A 19,732-nucleotide genomic window follows, 5' to 3' on the forward strand; every position below is an offset into this window, starting at 1 on the left:
CAACACACAGGTCAACGAGCATTCACTGCTGCCTAATTACCACACGGCTGGAGGTGATCTCCGCCCAAAGCACAACGTACAAAAAAATCCGCCCCCCATTGCACCCCCCCCGACCTGACCCAACCAAGGGATGGAGGGGTGGGTCATGGATGTGTGCACCACGTGTGCTCGAGGGGCCACCACACTGTTCAGCGGTAATTAGCGGGGAAGCAAAATATCAAACATTGAACACTCGGCCTCGCTCCGCAATCACAACACTTCCTTTGTTGTCAATTATTCATGCCTTTGAAGGTTCTGAAGAGATCGTTTGTATGGAAATAGGTCCGGGACCACGCTAACAAGGGTGTAGCGGGGTGGGGGTGTGGGGTTGCGGGGGGGGGGAGGTTAAGAGATGAAGGTTAGAGGGTGGGGGGGAGGCTGCATTTCTGTTGGCATCATATCCCTTTTGACTCAGATGTTCCTCTCTCCCTTGCCTTCTTGTCTGGTCGTCCATCGAGTCTTCTCTGATTGAGAAGCAGAAGCAAGAGACAAAACCCATACACAAATGAGACAAAAAGTGGGTGGAATTTGCTTCGCAGGTGTGAAGGGAAGGAGTTGATCATGAGCAAATATCTAATTGGAAATGACCCCCATATGACCACAGCATTTATCAAAATATTACACCATCATTATTTAACAATTATATTTTGCTATTTCCAAATTAGAAGACAATAAATCTCTGGTTATTTCATGAATACCAAAATAAAACAAAGTTGTGCTTATATTCCAGGTGGGCAGTTTCATGATAAGTAGGTTATAGTTAGCAAGTAACATATTTGTAGTTCCTTATAAAATTACCCCAACCTTAGCCCAAAAATTTGTGTAAACGACACAACATTACAAACCAGACATGTTATGTCCTAATACCGTCATTGCCCTGCCAGCTCCCCTGTACAAAATCGGTTTGATGTCTGATTGAGCCCCAGTGTGAATAGATGGTCATTGTCCGGAAAACGGACAGCCACTAGACCCTGTTTTACATCCTCTAGTACAATAGGGGGCGGTAAAGCAACCCTGTTCAGTTTCTGAACAATATGTTTGAAATCAGTGTTCCCAGGTACGTGTATATCAACGCATGGGTTTAACTTTCCGAAACACTTTTTATGCTCTTTTGGTGTTTTGTGAGGTTGGGCTTTTTGAGAAATAACGCAAATTATGCATTTTATTACACAACACATATTTTTTAAAGAGCTCTATTTTTGCTCTGAATGCCCCCGGCCCCCCAGTTTTTGTTGGTATCCATATGCGCATATGTTTACGACCTATGGCCATTATTTCATTTTCGGTAACATGCACATATCCTGTATGTTATACATGGGTTAGACATGTTATATTATCCCGAACATATTGATTCTAGCCATCAAACCACTGCGCACACGTTGCCATAACGAAGTTGCCTATGTGGCAGTGGATCTGACAGTAATAGTTTTGTTTATGGCGTAAACTAGGTTCCGCCGGCTAGGTAATAGTCATATATTCTAAGTGCGCATTCTCCATGCTCTGTGTATTGACTATTCCTGTTGTTGAGTGCAATGATCATTGTAAGCAAGGAAGGCCTGAAGATTGGGCATCAAACCTAGAACCTTCTAATTATATTATAATTATTGAATGATATCAACAACATGTGCACAGATGTTATCTGTGTATTTCATCCATTTCACACAGGCATGGCCTGTTCGCTTCACACTGTGAATTAAAACTTGCTTCCAGTGGTGTACAAAAAATACACAATCAATGTCGCAAAATGATCTGATCACCTGCTAAAGAGGATCATAATAGCATACACATACTCTTCAAACACTGCAGCAAACTATCTCTTTCATCCACCCCCGTTGCCGCCCCAGTACCATCTCCAAAATCTAATAATAATTCTCTCAAAACGAATTAACTGGATGAGGTCCAACAGAGATCCCGTCACTGCGTTCATACCTCTTGCCACCTGCCAAATCGGACAAACTGGTTGTGCACTGGAGGAGAGTAGAACCAGGGTCCAGGGGCTGTTTCAGCGGGTCTGAGGAAAACCAGAGAGAGAGAGAGAGAGAGAGAGAGAGAGAGAGAGAGAGACAGAGAGAGAGAGAGAGAGAGAGAGAGAGAGAGAGAGAGAGAGAGAGAGAGAGAGAGAGAGAGAGAGAGAGAGAAGTATAGCACTAATAAGTGAAACACACCCTCAGTGCCTGTGCATGTGTGTGGTGTGTGGGTTTGTGCGCTTGTGTGTGTTGCGGTGGGTAGGTGAAGGGGAACGGTTAGCCTTTAAATGTCAGAGATCCTACGTTGGGTTTTAAAGATTGAGGTGGGGGGGGGGGGGGAATGCATCGGTGGGGCGCAGCACCTCATGTAGTCATGACGGTGAATGTCAAAGGAGTTCATATGCATGACGGTCGGATGTGTCACTCACATCAGAGCCTGTCGTACAGTATTACCATCCGGGGCTATTTAGCTAATGGGCAGATGTGATACAGCAGGCCTTGATTTCAGGTAGCATATCATTTGGGAGCGGAGGGGCGAGGCGGGCGGGGTTTCTTGCTTAAGGACACCTACATCCTAGCCACAGACAGAGGGTTCGAGGGAGGCTCGTGGCTGGTAGAGTGGGTTGGCTGGTGGTAACCGTTGCTAGTTCGATCCCCGGCTCCCCCCAGCTGATATATAAGTTGAGGTCATGTATTTCTCAGCTAAAGGCAGCTGCTGTTGCTTTACCTTTCCTTTCAAACTACTGACCAGGTGTGTGTGTGAATTTGTGCATGAATGGTTGAATGTTAGGCGATATTATAGAGCTTTGAGTGGCCACTTGTTAGAAAATCACTATTAGAGTCCATTTATCAGACCTCAGACCTTTGGGACGTTTGGGTCTTTGTACAGGAAGGTGGGGTCTGTTAAATAGTGCTCCTTCCCTGGCTACAAATATGGTGTTGCAAAGCTCTTTGCAAGGATTACCGTAGTAACCATACAACGGCATTTGGCCGTAATTATTAAAGATCTTTCTTGAAGGCATTACATTAACTCAATGTAGGTCCAAAAATACATACATTTCTGTGGACGTAAGCTTTTTATTTAAATTCCTTTATGTTTAATAACAAACAGTGAGTTTCACGAGGCCGAAAAGAAGAAATAATGATCTGATATGATGGGGAGATTGTGTGTTAGTTAGCTTGATTATGATTCTTGAAGGAACAATCATTTGAATTTCATCTCTTTTATGTGTTTGATCAAAGGGATCCAAACTATGACCAGAACAGATATGCATTGAATTAAAGCATGCATGTTTATGCATAGCATTTCATAAAAAGGCATAACCAAATTGGAAACGCAATTTTCAAACTAGACTAAAACCGCCTGGTAGGCCTATTAATTTTACTGTACAGATCTTGGTGGTAGCCCCCCCCCCCATTCTCATCATTAACGACGTACATCTGCATATGCCTTATTTTACAGTCCGGCCATTTTGTGGCTACGTAGCCCAGGGAAAGACAATAGCCGCCTCTCGTCAATTATTTAGTCTCTCATCAACCCAAAAGATGACAAATGCTAATTTCGGTCTGTTCCCCAGCTGTGCGCTCATTAGTTCCAAGGGTTTAATCCATTTAGGTTTTGCATATTGATACGCCAATTATGTCTAATCGCTGAATGGGCATACGTCAAGGTAATACTGCATAAACATCTAGGACCATTAAGGGGCGAGGGGCATTCATATATATATCTGTATATATTTACAGAACATATGATAGATAGTGAGCATGGGTTTATTAAGGGATTTGAATCATTATAATGTATATATATATTGTTGATATAATGGTATAATGTGACTACAACTGATTCCTGGTGGGGATCCAAACCGAACTGGGTTCGATTTTTATCTCCTCAGGGTATCTGCAGGTTTCAGCAAGTCAAATTTAAGACTTTTTAAGACCTTTTTAATACCACCTTGAATGAAATTTAAGACCTTAAACCCGCGATGGTGGGGGGGATCCCGCTGTATTACAACCCAAGCATAGCATGTGCGTCACTCAATGAGACTCATTCAAGTTTACTTTCTGTCTGTTTATTGAACATAAATTGATACTCCAGGGCTCCAGACTAACTTTTTCCTTGGGTGCACTGGTGCGCCTAAATTTTTAATTTGGGTGCACCAGCACGTATTCATGGTGCACCCAATATTTACGCCACTGATTAATAATATTTTCATAAAATGATAATAAATGCCTTCAGTAAGACCTGGGGGGTATACCACGATCCTCGTTGAACATACCCAGGCTTTCTTGGGAAAACCTGGCTCGACAGAGCCGCAACTCGCAATCACAGTTAAATGGTACCACGACGCTCACTTTAGATTCAATTAGTTGAACCAGGTTTTCCGCTTTAGGTTCAATGCGCGTTCACATAAAAGGGGCGTTTCTCGCGTCATTTGACTCACCCTTATGCAAAATAAATCGCGCAAGAGCGGTGTATTTCATTCAAGGCGAGCAATGTATTATTATGAACTCCTACGAGGAATTCAAAGTTCAAATCACAGCCAAGGGGAACACGGTTGCCCATAATATTGCTAGGGTGGCGTGCTGGCAAAAATAGCCGACCGTGTTAATTCGTAAGTGAAAAGATTCTGCATATTGTCTAAAAAATATTATGTATCATCATCCCTTTTACCCCCATATATGTGGGGCCCCATGAATTGCGAGCCCAAGTACCGGGAATGCACTCTATCTCCGACCCAATATCGGACGTGCACGTCAAGTTGCTTGCTTTTAGTGGCGTGGTTCAACGTCTCAAATATCAAAACAAAAGCCTTGTAGACGCTGCAGAATCGCTCGTTTCGGATGAAAGGCGCTGGTCCGAAGCGAGTTATATACGCCGTTTTGTCCCTTCCAGCAGTAAAGGTGCTCGCGATTTGAGAGTCAGGGAACAACCAAAGAGATCTCCTATCCCCTCATTCGAGTTGTAGGACTGGTGCTTGACCACTGTGTTTAGAATCCACAACACCTCCGCTTTCAGTGTTGGTGTCGCACCAAATGCTACCCTCAGGTCAGTGCTAGCAGCGCGGACCGTCTGCGGCAGTGGCGCCGGGGCAGAGATGCAAAACATAGAAATGGCTGGGGTCTGTGTGTGGCTCCTGGCAGAGGTTTTATGTTTTTGGCTCTGCATATGGCTGACGACAGCCTTAATCCCCATGGTGCCGATCTTGAATGTAGGCTACTTTTGCACGGAATGCATCTGGCCTGTTCTGGGTTGGCAACGGACGCTAGCCAACCTCGGAAACGGACGTCTTCCAGCCAACTGACGTTGAACTTGCATTTACCCATTGTTGCAGACTAGCTAGCAAGCGCGCAGACATCCGTTTATATATGCAGCTAGCAAGAAAGTAGCCCCTCGTACATCTCCTTCCCGAAAAGTCCCGCGAGAAAAATTAAAAATTAAATAACCCTGCCCCGACAAATTTAAGACCTCCGAGTTATAAATTTAAGACCAGCATATGACATTTTTGATGAATTTAAGACTTTTTAAGGCCTTAAATTTAGAAAAATTAATTTAAGACTTTTTAAGACTTTTAAGACCTCCGCGGACACCCTGCTCCTTACGCCCAAAAGTGCTCTTTAGCCAAGAGGACATACTAGTTGTTTGGGTGGGGAAACCTTCTAGAATCTTTGGGGAAACCATGGCAACTCGATGGAAAGGCATTCGCAGGGAAATGCAATGCAGAGCTAATGATAATGCATTGTGTTGTCACATGCGTACAACTATTCAGGCTTACCCACGAGGGAACCAATAAAGTTGAGGGCTGTAGTCTTGGGAGGCTGAAATTGTGACATTTTCCCTCATTGGCTGAAGTGCTAAGTACCTTTTTATATATATATAGTAGTGCTGTCAAGCGATTAAAATATTTAATTTATTATATTTTATTAAAAAAATAAATTATGCTAAATATTCCTTGATTTCTTTGTCCCATTAATTTTTCTCATTTTAATGCTCTTATCAACATGGAGAAGTGCATCGGCTTGCCTTGTGCAAATGTTTTTTTTTGATAACAACATTGGCATATACTGATCAGAAAAAAAGCCTATAGTGCAATTAAACGATGAACATAAAAACATACTGCCTTGAACATAGCAGTCAGGCTACTGTTTTTTTGTTTTGAGGCAAAGAAAAACAAACGAAAAACAAAAAAGATTGCGCGATAAAAAATGTATGCCGTTAAAATTGGTTCGCGTTAACGCCGTTAATTACGCGTTTAACTGACAGCACTAATATATCGTAATAGTTGTATTGTTATTGTTCTTTTTTACTACTACATATGTAGTGGTTTATATTGATGTAATTACATTAGTCTGAGATCAATAAGCGTAGAATCTTTCGATACTTGGTTTTCTTTACTATTTAGCATTACTACCAAATACAGGACTACAATATGTGAATTGTGTCTGTTACAAAGTCCATGCTACATGAAGCGCAGGGTGTGATGTTGAAAGCCGGTTTATTGAAAGGTTTGCAGACATTGATACATGAGCTGGTGCTCCATGTTGCCGTGCAGGAGATCTCCCTCAGTGTGTATGGTGATGGCTGGTTTAACCTGTGCCGGCTGATTACTCAATGCACAACAGGTGTGCAGCCTAACCCAGCCCCAGGGTCCAATCAGACTCCGCCAGGTGAGGCTGCTGAAACCAGCCGTCATCCACACTCCCTCCACAGTGGCGGTTTTGTAAAAACTTTCAAACTACCCCAGACAGCCTTGTTCAACCGTCTCCCCTGTCAAGGCTGTCTGGGGCTAGTTTGAACATTGGAACACACACATACACAAGGAGCCTTCGTAGACAGTGCTACTGAGGAAACAGGGCTGGGCTGCGGCCTTCTGTTCAGTGAAGCAGATCTCCCGGCTTCTACTTCTGAGACCCGCTGGCGATGAGAGACGCACCCAGGAGCTCCACGAAGCGATGCACGTCATTGAAGGAGTTGTAAAGAGGCACGGGGGCCACACGCAGCACGCTTGGCTCCCGCATGTCACACTGAAGGTAAACACACATACACACCACATACACACAACAAATATCAAACACAACACCCACAAATATTCAACACTCACACACGCACACATACACACAACACACATATACAAAACAAAACACACACACAACACACACATACAAAACTACACCACACATATACAACACTGCACGCACACGTACAACAAAACGTACACATAAAACACAAGACACTCATACAACACAACCCACATATACAAAACATCCCATCACACACCTAAAACACAAATTTACAACACAACACACACATACACCATACAATGAGCATCAAACGTAAAAGCTAAACCTACCTAGCTTGCGTCTAGTGCCAGGAAAACACGTAAAATATAAAAGATAAATATACAAGCCAAAGATAAATGAAATAAAGATGCTACCAAAGAAGATGCTCATTCCCAAACTAACACAAAAGTGTATTCGGTCTCTGGGGTGTGTGTGTGTGGTTGATGGCTGGCTGATGTAAATAGACTGAATTTATATTGCGCTTTTACTCAAAGCGCTTTACAATATCGCCTAACATTCACCCATTCATGCACACACCACATTCACACACCGACGGCGATGACAACCATGCAGGGCGTCAGCCAGCTCGTCTGGAACAGTTAGGGTGAGGTGCCTTGCTCAGGGACACCTCGACACGAGGAGCCGGGGATCAATCTAGCAACCTAGCGGTTACTAGTCAACCCGCTCTACCTCCTGAGCTACTTCCGCCCCCCTTTGGTCCGCTCTGGGTGTGATGGGGTCACTCACCGCCACTCCTCTCCTCTCCAGCTCGAGGAAGACTCTGCCGATGGGCACTGAGAAGGACAGGGACAGCTGGCAGCCCCTCTGCTGGGGGTCCCTGGGGGTGAGGATGGTGACGTGGGGATGGTCAGGCCGGCAGGGGTCCCGGGTGTAGTAGTGCTGGATCAGGTACTCCAGGTAACCCGTCAGCAGCATAGACTTGCAGCGCAGCGCCGACATGCTGGTCATGTCGAAGATCTGGAGGGGGTGGGCGGGGCGGGTCAAGAGCCATGGCGATGTTGAGAGGTCACAGTGTAGCACAGGGTTAGGGTTACTCATTCTGGACAATGAAATGACTGGGCAAGGGTCAATGTACTCTCTCACTTTTTCTCTCTCACTCACTTACTCTCTCTCTCTCAATTTTTTAGGGCTATTGAACTATTAAACATTTGAGTCAATTGAATAACAATCTGTGATTAATCTCGCGTTTACGGTATTAGTGCTAGTCTCATGTTCTTGTTTGGTGTTTGAATGTGTTGGGGTTAAATAGTATATATTTCTGGTGGAATAATTGAAATTCAAGACGAACTGATTAGTGGAAACCAGAGGTCTTCAATGTTTTTCCCTGTATAAGGGATGAATGCAGAAAGTAAGCCTGTTTAACAAAAATACATGAATAACTTTGACGGGTCAAATTGAACAGTCCCTTTTCATTCTTCAGTCAGTGTGTGACATGGCTCCAACTAGCTCAAACCTCTTTTCTTCTGGCCAGTTTCTATCCGCATGCAACTCATTGTTTGATCGAAAGAACTGCCTCGACATTTCTTCATACAAAGTTTGCCATTTAGTAGGGTAAATCTCCTAATTCCCATAGTTTTTTTATTAATTTGCAGGACAATTTGTGAGGGCATTACGTGGCTGCCTCAAAACAGATAACACAAGTTCTCTCATGCATCTCATATCTCCTGACACAGGTCCAACCTACCTACCGATTTAAGAACCATCAATCGACAAGATGTGTTATAATTCAACAATACTGATCTGTCGACACCCCTCCTTTATATACATTACGTGAAAAGGTGATGGGTAAGTCCTTCCATGCGCAATTAAAGACCTCAAATAGAGCAGCTTCATTAAGAGAGGTCAGATCTGGCAGTGCTGCAGTACCTCCAGGCTGGCCTGCAGGGGGGCGACTAGTAGGATGGGTTGGTTGGACAATCTGTATCCATGCACGCCTGGTTGAAGCTCCATCACTTGAAGCAGAAGAAAATGTAGTCAGTAATAGAGCCTGTTCACAGAGGCATGTCACAAAGGTCAAACCCATAACTAAATATTAGTTTGCTCTTCTTACGAACAAGGGCAGGTTACTGGTATAAATAAGTCTATTGCCCGGGCCCTGGTACGTACAACGAACAGACACATTACTAGGATTATGAGACATCCGTTTAAAAGAAAGGGTCTTTTTTATAGTGGTTCTCATTTCTCAGTCGAAAGGTTAGAAAGTCTAGTTACATTATGATAAACATATGTTAAGAACAATGTATAATATTGGATGAGGGTAAACAAATTGTAATAACCAAGCGAACCACTAGGTGGCCGCATTTATTGGGTTCAACAATGCCTGAGGCCAAGGCTAAGGAAGACCAAGGAAATGGGTCTTTCATTACTATTATTCATCTGGAAACGCGTTTTTCTGTCATGTCCCCACCACCCTAGGAGCCTAGAGGCAGGAATGACATGGAAGATATCATTAGGAATATTGCTGAATGTTTGTCTTATCTAAACTCACCCAAAAGGCTCATCAAGAACCGGTCATTTGAGAGGTAAGAGGCTTTGACCATCGGATTGGGGGATGGGGGGGGGGGTTTACTCACGCCGGTCTCACGGTGTCGGCATGCTTCTCGTGGATAAACGCTCCCGCCAGTCCACCGGCCCCAGAGTTCACATACTGCAGGGGGACAAGACAAAAACAACACTCGTTCTAACATCGAAAAAACGAAAGACTATGACATAAAGGTTTGCATTTACTGATTCAGGTTCTGGGATAAAGTCATTAGATTGGTCTAAAGTTTAAAGGGTCAGGTCCACATATGAATTAAAGGAATCAGTTATTCCTTTAATGTGCAGTGTGTGGCGGAACATAATATAATAATATAATATATATAATATAAAATATTCCGGAGTATAATTTAATTTGTTAATCCCATGAGAATATGATTGTGTTTTCAATAGTGTTTTCAGAGCTTGTGTTCTCATTACCTTAAAGTAAGCATACTATATGGGTGCCATACTATATGGGTGCCATGGCACCCATACTATATGGGTGCCATGGCTGTGCAACATGTAGAAACATGTTGCACAGCCATGTTTCTACCGTAGCGCAGTGTTCAACTTAAAAGGACCTTCACTTGCCAGCTATGACCTATAGTTTTACATTGAATAACTTGATGACTATCATCTATCAAGGAACATCATCATTTGACACTTGTCTACTTGATGATGCCATAGAAAAGTGTAGAGGAACCTCATCACTTGAAAGTTGTCTACTCGATGATCATTTTGGATTCATTTTGGATTCATTACATACAGGCACTGGGGGGGGGGGGGGGGGGATTTAGTTGGTTGCGATCTGCAAGCTCAACGCTAGACGCTACTAAACTCTACACAATTCAATTTATGATATTGGAAGTTCATAATCATCAATAACCATGACAAAGTCTCATCACAGAATTTATCCAATGCTGTTAGGCATTGGCCTTTGGGAATCAATGGCTGTAAAACATAATTATTGCTTTTCATTTTATAATCATTTCCTCACCTTATAGGTGCACCAGCAGGCGAAGTCCACCCCCCAGTCATGCAGCTTCAGCTCAGCATTCCCTGCTGCATGGGCGCAGTCAAACCCCACGTAGCAACCCTGCAAGATGCACAGGTTAGGAAGACTGGATCTGTGTGTGTGCGTGCGCATGCTACAGTGTGTGTGTGCTCTCGTGTGTGTGTGTGTGTGTGTGTGTGTGTTTGTTTGTGCGAGTGCTTTCTTTTTTGTGTGTGTCTGTGTGTTTTTGTGTTTGCGTCTGTGTGTGTGTGTGTTTGTGTGTGTGTGCGTGTGTCTGTGTGTGTGTCTGTGTGTGCATGCGTGCGTCTGTGTGCTTGTGTGTTAGCGTGTATGTGTGTGTGTGTTGTGATGGAAAATCTACATGTTGTTACGTTTTTGGTCTATCTATGAACTTAAGTTTTGTGACTATTTTGTGTGATGCATATATTGCCTGCCTTCTGCTCTCCTTTTGGGTCATTTAAAGTGTGAACGTTCGAGGGTCGTGTGATGCATTTTATTGCCTGCCTGTTCCTATCTTTTCGTGTGTTGTAAATCATCTTCCATGCAATCCTTTGATGTATGGGCCTGTTCCTCGACCCCCTGGCTAGCGTCAACGAAGCCAGAGGGTTAGATGGCACGGCCGCTACCCCCTCCAATGGCATCCAGGGCAGCTTCAGTTGTAAAGATAACCATCTTGTACACAGCCAGCCAACCGAAGTGAATAAGAACTCATTGATTCAAACACTCAGTGGACTTCTCCCGAGCGTATCTTTAGAGTATGAAGTAACACGCAACGAGAAGCTCCCATCTGAGGCCTCAGATTATTGTAATGTTTGCCTGTTATGTTGTTTGTTGATGCATGTTTTGATGTATCTTTGTTCGTACTTTTATTACAAATATATATGTTCACTAATTGTCAACAGTATTGTGTGCTTTTTGCATCTAAATATCTCATCTGTCTTGAACGCAAACTCTGATAGAGAAATTGCCACGACAGTGTCTGTGTGGGGGGGGGTTCACAACACATTCACAGCCATCCCGACCTCTATGCACATAGAGTTTACGAGAGATCCCTGCCTGATTCGTTATAGAGTTGTACCACACACTTTTGGTTTGCACAAATCCATGAAGTGGTGAAAACGTACATCTCTTAATGTAAGCAATGCTGAGAATCATGTTCACAAATAATCGCCTGTTAGGAACTGTACGACACGGCATGTTTAAAATGCATTTGCATGTAGACTCCTCTCCCCCAATGTATAACATTGTTTGACGAGGTCAAACACCGGTGACACACTCAACTAAATATGAGTCTGCTCTTCTAGTCTACTGGTTAGTAGACTTAACTGGTTAAGATGAGTCTTGTGCCCATGCCCTGGTATGTACAAGAAACAGACCCATTATTAGGGTTACGAGACACCAGTGTTCAAGTAAAGGGATTTGTTTTTATAGTGGTTCTAATTTCTCAACCGAAAAGGCTAGAAAGTATAGTTACGTTATGATAAAACATATTTTAAGAACAATATGTTTGATATTGGATGAGGCTTTACAAATTGTAACAACTTATTGAACCACTAGGTGGCAGCATTTATCCTTTTAAACCATACCTGAGCTCAAGGGTCTGGAATCATAATAGTATTTTTATATCACTGTTTATAATGTAAGATGTGAGGATATATTATGTTGATACGATTATTTAATTGGAAGATTTGATCGACATAAACTGAGAAATCAATCATGAACAGATAATTTAACAATGCAGTCACACACATAGAGCTACAAGATCACACATCGGCCTAGATGTGTGCTGAATAGATCAGTCTACCAGCCTACCTTGTGTTCTGTAGCCAACGTTGCTCATCTATCCGTCATTAAACTATGTGGACATGCTCACTTGTGATGTCAGAAGAGGCCGATTTTCAAAACGGCATGGAACAGTAAATCACACTATATGGTATAACATGGGACATATTTCATTCAGGAGCAGGGCTGCCGGCTCCCTCCCAATGCCCCCTCAGTTCAGTTTCAACAGGCAAACGGAGAGGCGCGTAACCTCAACACTTAAATAGCAGGTAAGCAGGTGAGGTGACCATATCAGCCAATCACACGGTCATGCACGCAAGAGCACATGTTCGACCTACAGAGGGAGTCCTCTGCAACGCAAACCAATCTACAAGGGGTGTTCGGGCTCTCCATTTAAGGGATATACAATTCAGTTGAATTGACTGATGGGTGTAAACGGCAGAACCTCCTTATGGCCGGCCCTGGTGATGGCTTCCATGTCGAAGAGCTGCCCGGTGTAGTACTGCACGCCGCTGAACATCACCACGGCGATGGAGTCGCCCTGCTCCTCGATTACCTCCAGGATGTCTTCCGTCCTCAGCGTGTCCTCGCCCTGGAGACACGGACAAAGGGTCGGTCAGTCGGTTAGTCTGCAACCACGTTCCGATGTTTGTGGGACTATGGCGTTGAGCATTTTGTGAACGTCAAATGAAAAAGGAGCTTGGTTGAATAAACATTTTTGCTTTGAAAGAGACAGTGAACCCACTGTTGAAGTGGGTTGAAGTGCACCACACACCCTAGCGTTATACAATAGGTGTTCGGGAGCCTAGCCTGCACTCGGGGACGGACATCACATTCATATGTGACGGACATTGGTGGCCTTGGGTGTCTTGAAAGGCGCCTCTAAATTAAATGTACTATTATTATTATTACACAAATCGCTGCTCGGACGGAGCTTCACCATCCAGTGTCCGAAAAGCCATAACTTTCTCCCGGACGCCGCAGTCTACAGCTACCCAGACGGTGCTCCACACGTCCTCACAAACCGCGGCGCCGATGCCCCTTGGTCATGACTTGAGTTCAATGACAGATCTGCCAGTGGTTGTGGTTCAGACGTACCGGTCTTGGTGACAGGCACAGCATGCTCTCCTTGGGGTCGTGACCTTTCAGGCGAATCTGAGACTCGACAGCGTACTGAGAACAATAGATAGAAAAAAACAAATCCACGTTCAGATCACATTAAAAGGACACAGGTTACCTTTAGTACACTTTAGCCAGCATTCAAAATGTACTTCTTTTCTTCAACTGTTATTCAAGTTATTTAAATTAACACATTTTCATGATTTCGCAATTTTTAATTACATTATTCAACTATTCCACAATACAGGGCAAACCGTTTGCAAAACAGATGGAAGAGGAATCAATAATCTCACTGGGTTACTTGTTCTGAATGCCTATCCAAAATAGACAACTTTGTTGACAGAGACTAGAGAATAACTAGATAATGAATTTCCTGAAGAAAATGTGGCTGTAGTTGTGTAGTATAAAGGGAGGTTGACAATATGTTTGACATAGCTACACAGTTTGAGACGTATGGAAAAGTTGAACAGCCAAACTCACAAAAGTTTAAAGTCTGAACAGAGTAAGCATAATAATTTGAACAATCAAACCATTTTATAAACGGCAGGATTTAGTATAAGAGATCAAACAAGCAGCTTAAAGGTTCTATGGCATGAAAATTTCACTTCATGAGGTTTCTAACATTATTATGAGTTCCCCTAGCCTGCCTAGGGTCCTCCACTAGCTAAAAATGTCGTTAGGTGTAAAACAAGCACTAGCTATCCTGCTCTGCATTTGAAAAAACAAAGCTCAGACGCGCCGTTTTGGACATTTCCCTGTATGTCGTCGTACGGGGACACGCTGCCTCCCCTTTCGCTGCTTTGCCCAATGAGCTACGACCGTGCAAGTGGCACGTGTGTGTGTGAATACACGCACTGTAACGCAAATTTTGTACACTTCTTTGTTATTTGGATAACCCTTCTGCTGTTGGTGTTATGGCACATAACACGTCGGGTTCTCTGTCTCTGGTATTTGCAAAACGAGACTCATAGTGGGGGTTATCTCAGCCATTACCATGGCTGAGATAACCCCCACTACGAGTCTCTGGGGGGAGGAAATGGGGGGAATTCCTATCTCTATAGGAATATTTTGAACGAAGGAATTGGGGGTAAAGGAACTTTGGGTTTGACTCCCTGAAGTAGGCTTCATGAACAGCGACATGGAGGAGGAAGTGATTGACCACGTTTCTTCCCGCCGGAGCCCCGCTGCCTGCTGAGTGCCGAGGCACCTCTGTCTCGGCAGTGGTGCTGTCACACCAAATTTGTACCGGGTGCCAAATTTGTACAGGGTACGTAATCCATACATAATCCCTTCCAAACCTGCCTGGCAACAGACGATCGCGTCGAACGTTGCCTGGCAACGGATGATCGCGTCGAATGACGTGGGAGGTTCAAGAACATTCGCGAACTTGTTCATTGAGCGCGACAAGACAGATAACCCTTATTTTAGAAATTACATTTATTAGCGTTACTAACTTTATATTTGTATTGTATTGCATTGTATTTATCTATTTCCCTACACAGTTATAGCAAAATGTTATGGGGATAACGTGAATAATAATAATAAAAAACATTTACCAGTTAGTAAATGCCTGCTCACCTATCTACCCATTTATCTATCTATCTATCTATCTATCTATCTATCTATCTATCTATCTATCTATCTATCTATCTATCTATCTATCTATCTATCTATCTATTACCTATAATCTATTCTCTAAATTAAAATAAGGAAATTTAATTAACACAAGCTAGCTAGACTATGATACACTTTAAACACTCAGTTTACTAGCTAAATTCGATTAAACAATTAAATGCAATACAAATGTAAAGTAAAAACAAGTTTTATCTAGCGATCCATTATCTGTATTACATTATTTCGTCTTTGGCAACATGAGCACGATTGTTTTTTGAAACCTGCCTGGCAACGGACAACCCCTTAAGTAATCTGTTGTCCGTTGCCTGGCAACGGAAAACTGATTACGTACCCGGTACAAATTTGGCACCCGGTACAAATTTGGTGTGACAGTGTCCTCTTTTTTTTTGCCCCGCTGCCCAACGCCGCAAGGCACCACCGCCGCGAAGCACCACCTCCGCAAGGCATTTTTTCTGTAATGAGGCCCCGGGACTCCAGTACCCGTGTGTTCTAGAATATTTAAAGAACACGGCTAAAGGCTGTGTGCGCCTCGCCATTTCGATACATCCACTGTAAGCAGAGTGCATGGTACCGTGGCTGCAAGCTACTCAGGGCCACACCCCAACCCTCCTCCTTAACCCGCCTCGCTCCTCCTCATTTGCATTAAAGCTACAGACACCGAAACTGCGCGTTTGGGGAAACCTCAATGTGCGACTGGCTCGTAGCGGTTGGATTAACTCTGCACCAGGCTGAATTTCGGGAACGTCTTCAAATACTGCGTTAGGGGCCCAAAAATATTTATCTATTAAGCATCCATAAAGCAGCATGCCATGGGACCTTTAACTAAAGGGGTAAAGTTCGAAATGGTTGAATGAAGCAATTGTTACAGTCAAATTAGTAGATGTTTGTTGTAGAATAATAACGTAAGGAGCATAGTAGGTGTGTGTGTGTGTGTGTGTGTGTGTGTGTGTGTGTGTGTGTGTGTGTGTGTGTGTGTGTGTGTGTGTGTGTGTGTGTGTGTGTGTGTGTGTGTGTGTGTCATTACTACATTCAATTATTATCATTCATTTAAAAAGTTGGCTCTAAATGACACAGGTCCTGGTATATCTGTTAATGGCGGTCAAACATGACAAAATAAGAAAAAAACATGATTTGTGGTTGTAACTTGAAAAAGCGTACTGTTATTGTCAATATTGTTTTACGTCTAGTTCATCGATTGTGGGACACAGAATTTTGGCTCATACTTTTGGACTCAGTGGACCACCATGAAAGGGGCAGTTATCTCCGCTACCGCTCTTCCACAAAAGGCCATGGGTCAATGTAATGGGAACATTGGGGATTGGGGATTAAAGGCTCCAAATGAGGCCTGTTTCCTGGCCCCTTGGGAAGGTTGAGAAGCAAAGGCTCTTACGAAGTTTATAAATCGTCCCATGGGTTTTGAGGTGCTCTGACAAATAAGCAGGTGCCAACCCATTCAAGGCTTTAGCAACTCTCCTGCTCTCCAACTCTCCAAAACACATCAGTTTTATTAACATTACAACAGTTTGTGAAAAGTTTTGAGAGCAATTTCACAGCGGATTTAATGACCTGCGTTGAGGATTCCCCCAGAGTATAACTTAACTTTGTTTATTTGTTGGTTACTCACATGGTCTGATGGAAACGCCTTGTCCTCCATCAGGATTTTGTGACGTGATGCTGTCGGTTGATAAAAGGAAAGCTGCAGGATTGAATATAAGGACCAATTTTATGAATGCCGGATATGAACTTGGTCGTTACCAGCACTCTTCTCATAATTGATGGAAGCGCAGATAAAGGCCACAATAACAGAATTCGTTAGATTGTTTTATGTTTTGAGATTATTTTCTTTTTTTATAACATGAGCTGGATGATTTTCAGGACGTGCTCTTACTAGGAGTAGGTGTAAATTAACGGTCAACCCGTTCATCAAAGCTACTTCCTCTGGTTTGGCACCTGTAGCACAGACAAACAGACATACATACAGACAGACATACAGGTAGGCAGACAGACAGACGGACAGACAGACAGACAAGAAGAAGATAGAAAGAAGAAAAAAAATAATAATGGTTCATGATTTCCAATCCTGTGTTGTTCTATGAGTAGTCTCCGAAATCAGCACTGGACCTCAAATCTGGGTAAACAGGCTTTTTCACACTTGCTTAATATTTGTTTGGTCCAATCATGCTGCTGCAGGCCGGGTAATGTGAGCGTGTACTTTGTGTACACAAACTCAGCCAGTGTCATGTCAATCATTGAAATAGTGACCTTTGACATCATCCAAATGTCAACAATACAAGGTTCAAATAGGGTTCCCCCACCATCTCAAAGGAAAACTTAGGCTAAATCTTGTTTGCATTTCCCTCTGCCTCAAAAGTCGTTACGGTTTGATTGAACAAGAAACAACCAATATGTTCCTTGAATTGGTTCACCAATTGGGTCGCCAGCAGAAATCTGATACTGGGTGATACTTTAATGAAAAGTCCAGTTGCTATTTATTTACAGTTCAATCGATTATAACGGGTTGCTTGTCAGTAATTTCTGACTCGTTTGTTTTAATATAAAATGTATGCATTAAATGTATGAGTCTGGACGTAAAAACAATGATTAGTGGCCTCCCTGCGCATAGTGCAGTGTCTTTGAGTGTGATTATCCTGAATATCTCCTTCCTTACCAACAACTTTCCCCATAAGCTGCTCGATGGTTTCCTCCGCCCACGCCCAGGGCCTGCTGCCCTCGGTGTGTCCGTGTATTGCCCTGCAGAACGCAGAGACAGTGTCAACGTGCACGTAGAGGAGAGGACCACGTTCTCAAGGCAAGGCAAAGCAAGGCAACCTTTATGTATATAGCACTTTTCATACAAGAGGCAGACTCAAAGTGCTTCACGTAAAAACATTGTCATGTGAAATAAAAAAATTAAATGAGTAAAAGGAAACGAGGGCAAAGTTAAAAAGAAGGCATTGTAGAAAGTGTGTGTGTTTAAGATTTAGCAGAGAGCTAAAGCAAAATACAATAAAATGTAGGCTAATAATAAAATAAAATGGATAACTAAAAGAAAAAAAAGGCAATGTTTTTTTATAATAATAAGCTCAAGGTCCAGAGGTTTAGTCAAGTCAATGTTATTGCCTCTGTTTATGTGCAGAATATAAATGTAATACATATATAAAGAAATTAACTAATCACGTACAACTTGGCCCATTTCTCCAGCTCCTCTTCGAGATATTTCTTGGTGCTTTTGGGTTGAAGCCCCAGTGAGTTCCCCACAAAGTAAATGCATTCCTGGCTACCGTCAACCAGCGAAAGATCCGCTAGATAGACAAAAAAATAAAAAAGCCAAACGGGATTAATGAATTAATAACGATTGTTTCTGCACACTAAAACTATAAATGTTCAAAAATGATGTGGAATGATGCTGGCGTGTTGTGCAAAAAACACACACACACGCGCACACAAACACGACCGCACAAATAAACTAAGTCTCTCCTCTATCAATTAAAATGACCACAACTACTTCAAGTATGGATGGAAGGTCAGTGCTGTTCAATAGTTATTTAACCGGCTGCTCCTTACAATGGTGTGATAAATACACACACAATATCAGTGTTGTCCATACACCACATGCATCATCTATCATCCAAACAGTCAGAAATCTCGCTCTGACAGATGCATACCAGGCGACCTGCAGAATCATTTGCAATAAGAATGTTTACAACAAGTAGTATTAGTGCTGTCTTGTCTGAACAGGAACAAGCACACACAAGATAGCACTGCCAATACCAATGCACCCTACACGTCCATCATAGCTCGTCTTATTTACATTTTACACTTTGCTGACACTTCCAAAACGACTTATAACCATTCACGCACACATCCACACACCGACGGCAGTCAACCAAGGCGCAGCAGCGATCTCGTCAGAAGCAGTCAGGATGAGGTGACCTGCTCAGGGACACCTCGACACTCAGCTAGGAGTGGGGAACCGAACCAGCAACCTTCCGGTTACGTCTGCAGTTACAACTCTAGCCTCCTGAGGTAGGCCTACTGCCGCCTCGTCTCGTCTCACGCACACTCACACGGCGGCAGGTCCGCTACTTTCGGCAGGAAGAACTGCTGTCTCAGGTGGCCCAGCTCGTCCCGCCGGTCCAGCTCTGCAGCCAGCTCCCTGGAGACCGGGCTGCAGCCCAAGTCCGCCGATAGACGCTCCAGCACTGCGACGCAAGGCTCCATGATCATCTACTTGGAGGCTTTAATGCGAGGAGAAAATTTGTAGAGTAGTGTGCTTTCACTTTGCTTCAATACGTTGAAGTGGTGATCGCACTACTTCTGCTTTGGGTTGCAACGCGTCAGCCGACCCGTCAGCGTGATCGATTTGGAGTGATAGGAGGGCCGGCCAAAGGCAACGCCTCCCATTGAATTGGAATGGTCGTTGGCGTGCAGAGGCGCATTAACGCACAGGCTTCCCTATGCTGCAGCCTAGGGGCCCATGTCTGCAAGGGGCCCTTGATTGGCCAGACTATTTTCATTTTTTCTTTAAAAAATGTAATTGACTACTATTGGCCCATAAATATAAACATTATAAGAA

General features: G+C 43.4%; 1 protein-coding gene across 1 annotated transcript; it reads right to left on the bottom strand.

Annotated features, from left to right (window-relative positions):
* Positions 1-6,480: 6,480 nt before the first annotated feature.
* Positions 6,481-19,528, bottom strand: kynu (kynureninase). The gene is made up of 13 exons (XM_030354320.1): positions 19,224-19,528; positions 18,338-18,458; positions 17,825-17,907; positions 17,045-17,106; positions 16,781-16,852; positions 13,501-13,575; positions 12,848-12,994; positions 10,603-10,701; positions 9,659-9,732; positions 9,452-9,504; positions 8,952-9,037; positions 7,812-8,042; positions 6,481-7,028 (listed from the first exon to the last, which is right to left on the bottom strand). Exons 1-13 carry the CDS (start codon positions 19,381-19,383, stop codon positions 6,903-6,905), a joined length of 1,389 nt encoding a protein of 462 aa, XP_030210180.1. The 5' UTR covers positions 19,384-19,528; the 3' UTR covers positions 6,481-6,902.
* Positions 19,529-19,732: the final 204 nt, after the last annotated feature.

This window comes from Gadus morhua, chromosome 4 (assembly GCF_902167405.1).
Source record: "Gadus morhua chromosome 4, gadMor3.0, whole genome shotgun sequence".
Lineage (NCBI taxonomy): Eukaryota > Metazoa > Chordata > Actinopteri > Gadiformes > Gadidae > Gadus > Gadus morhua.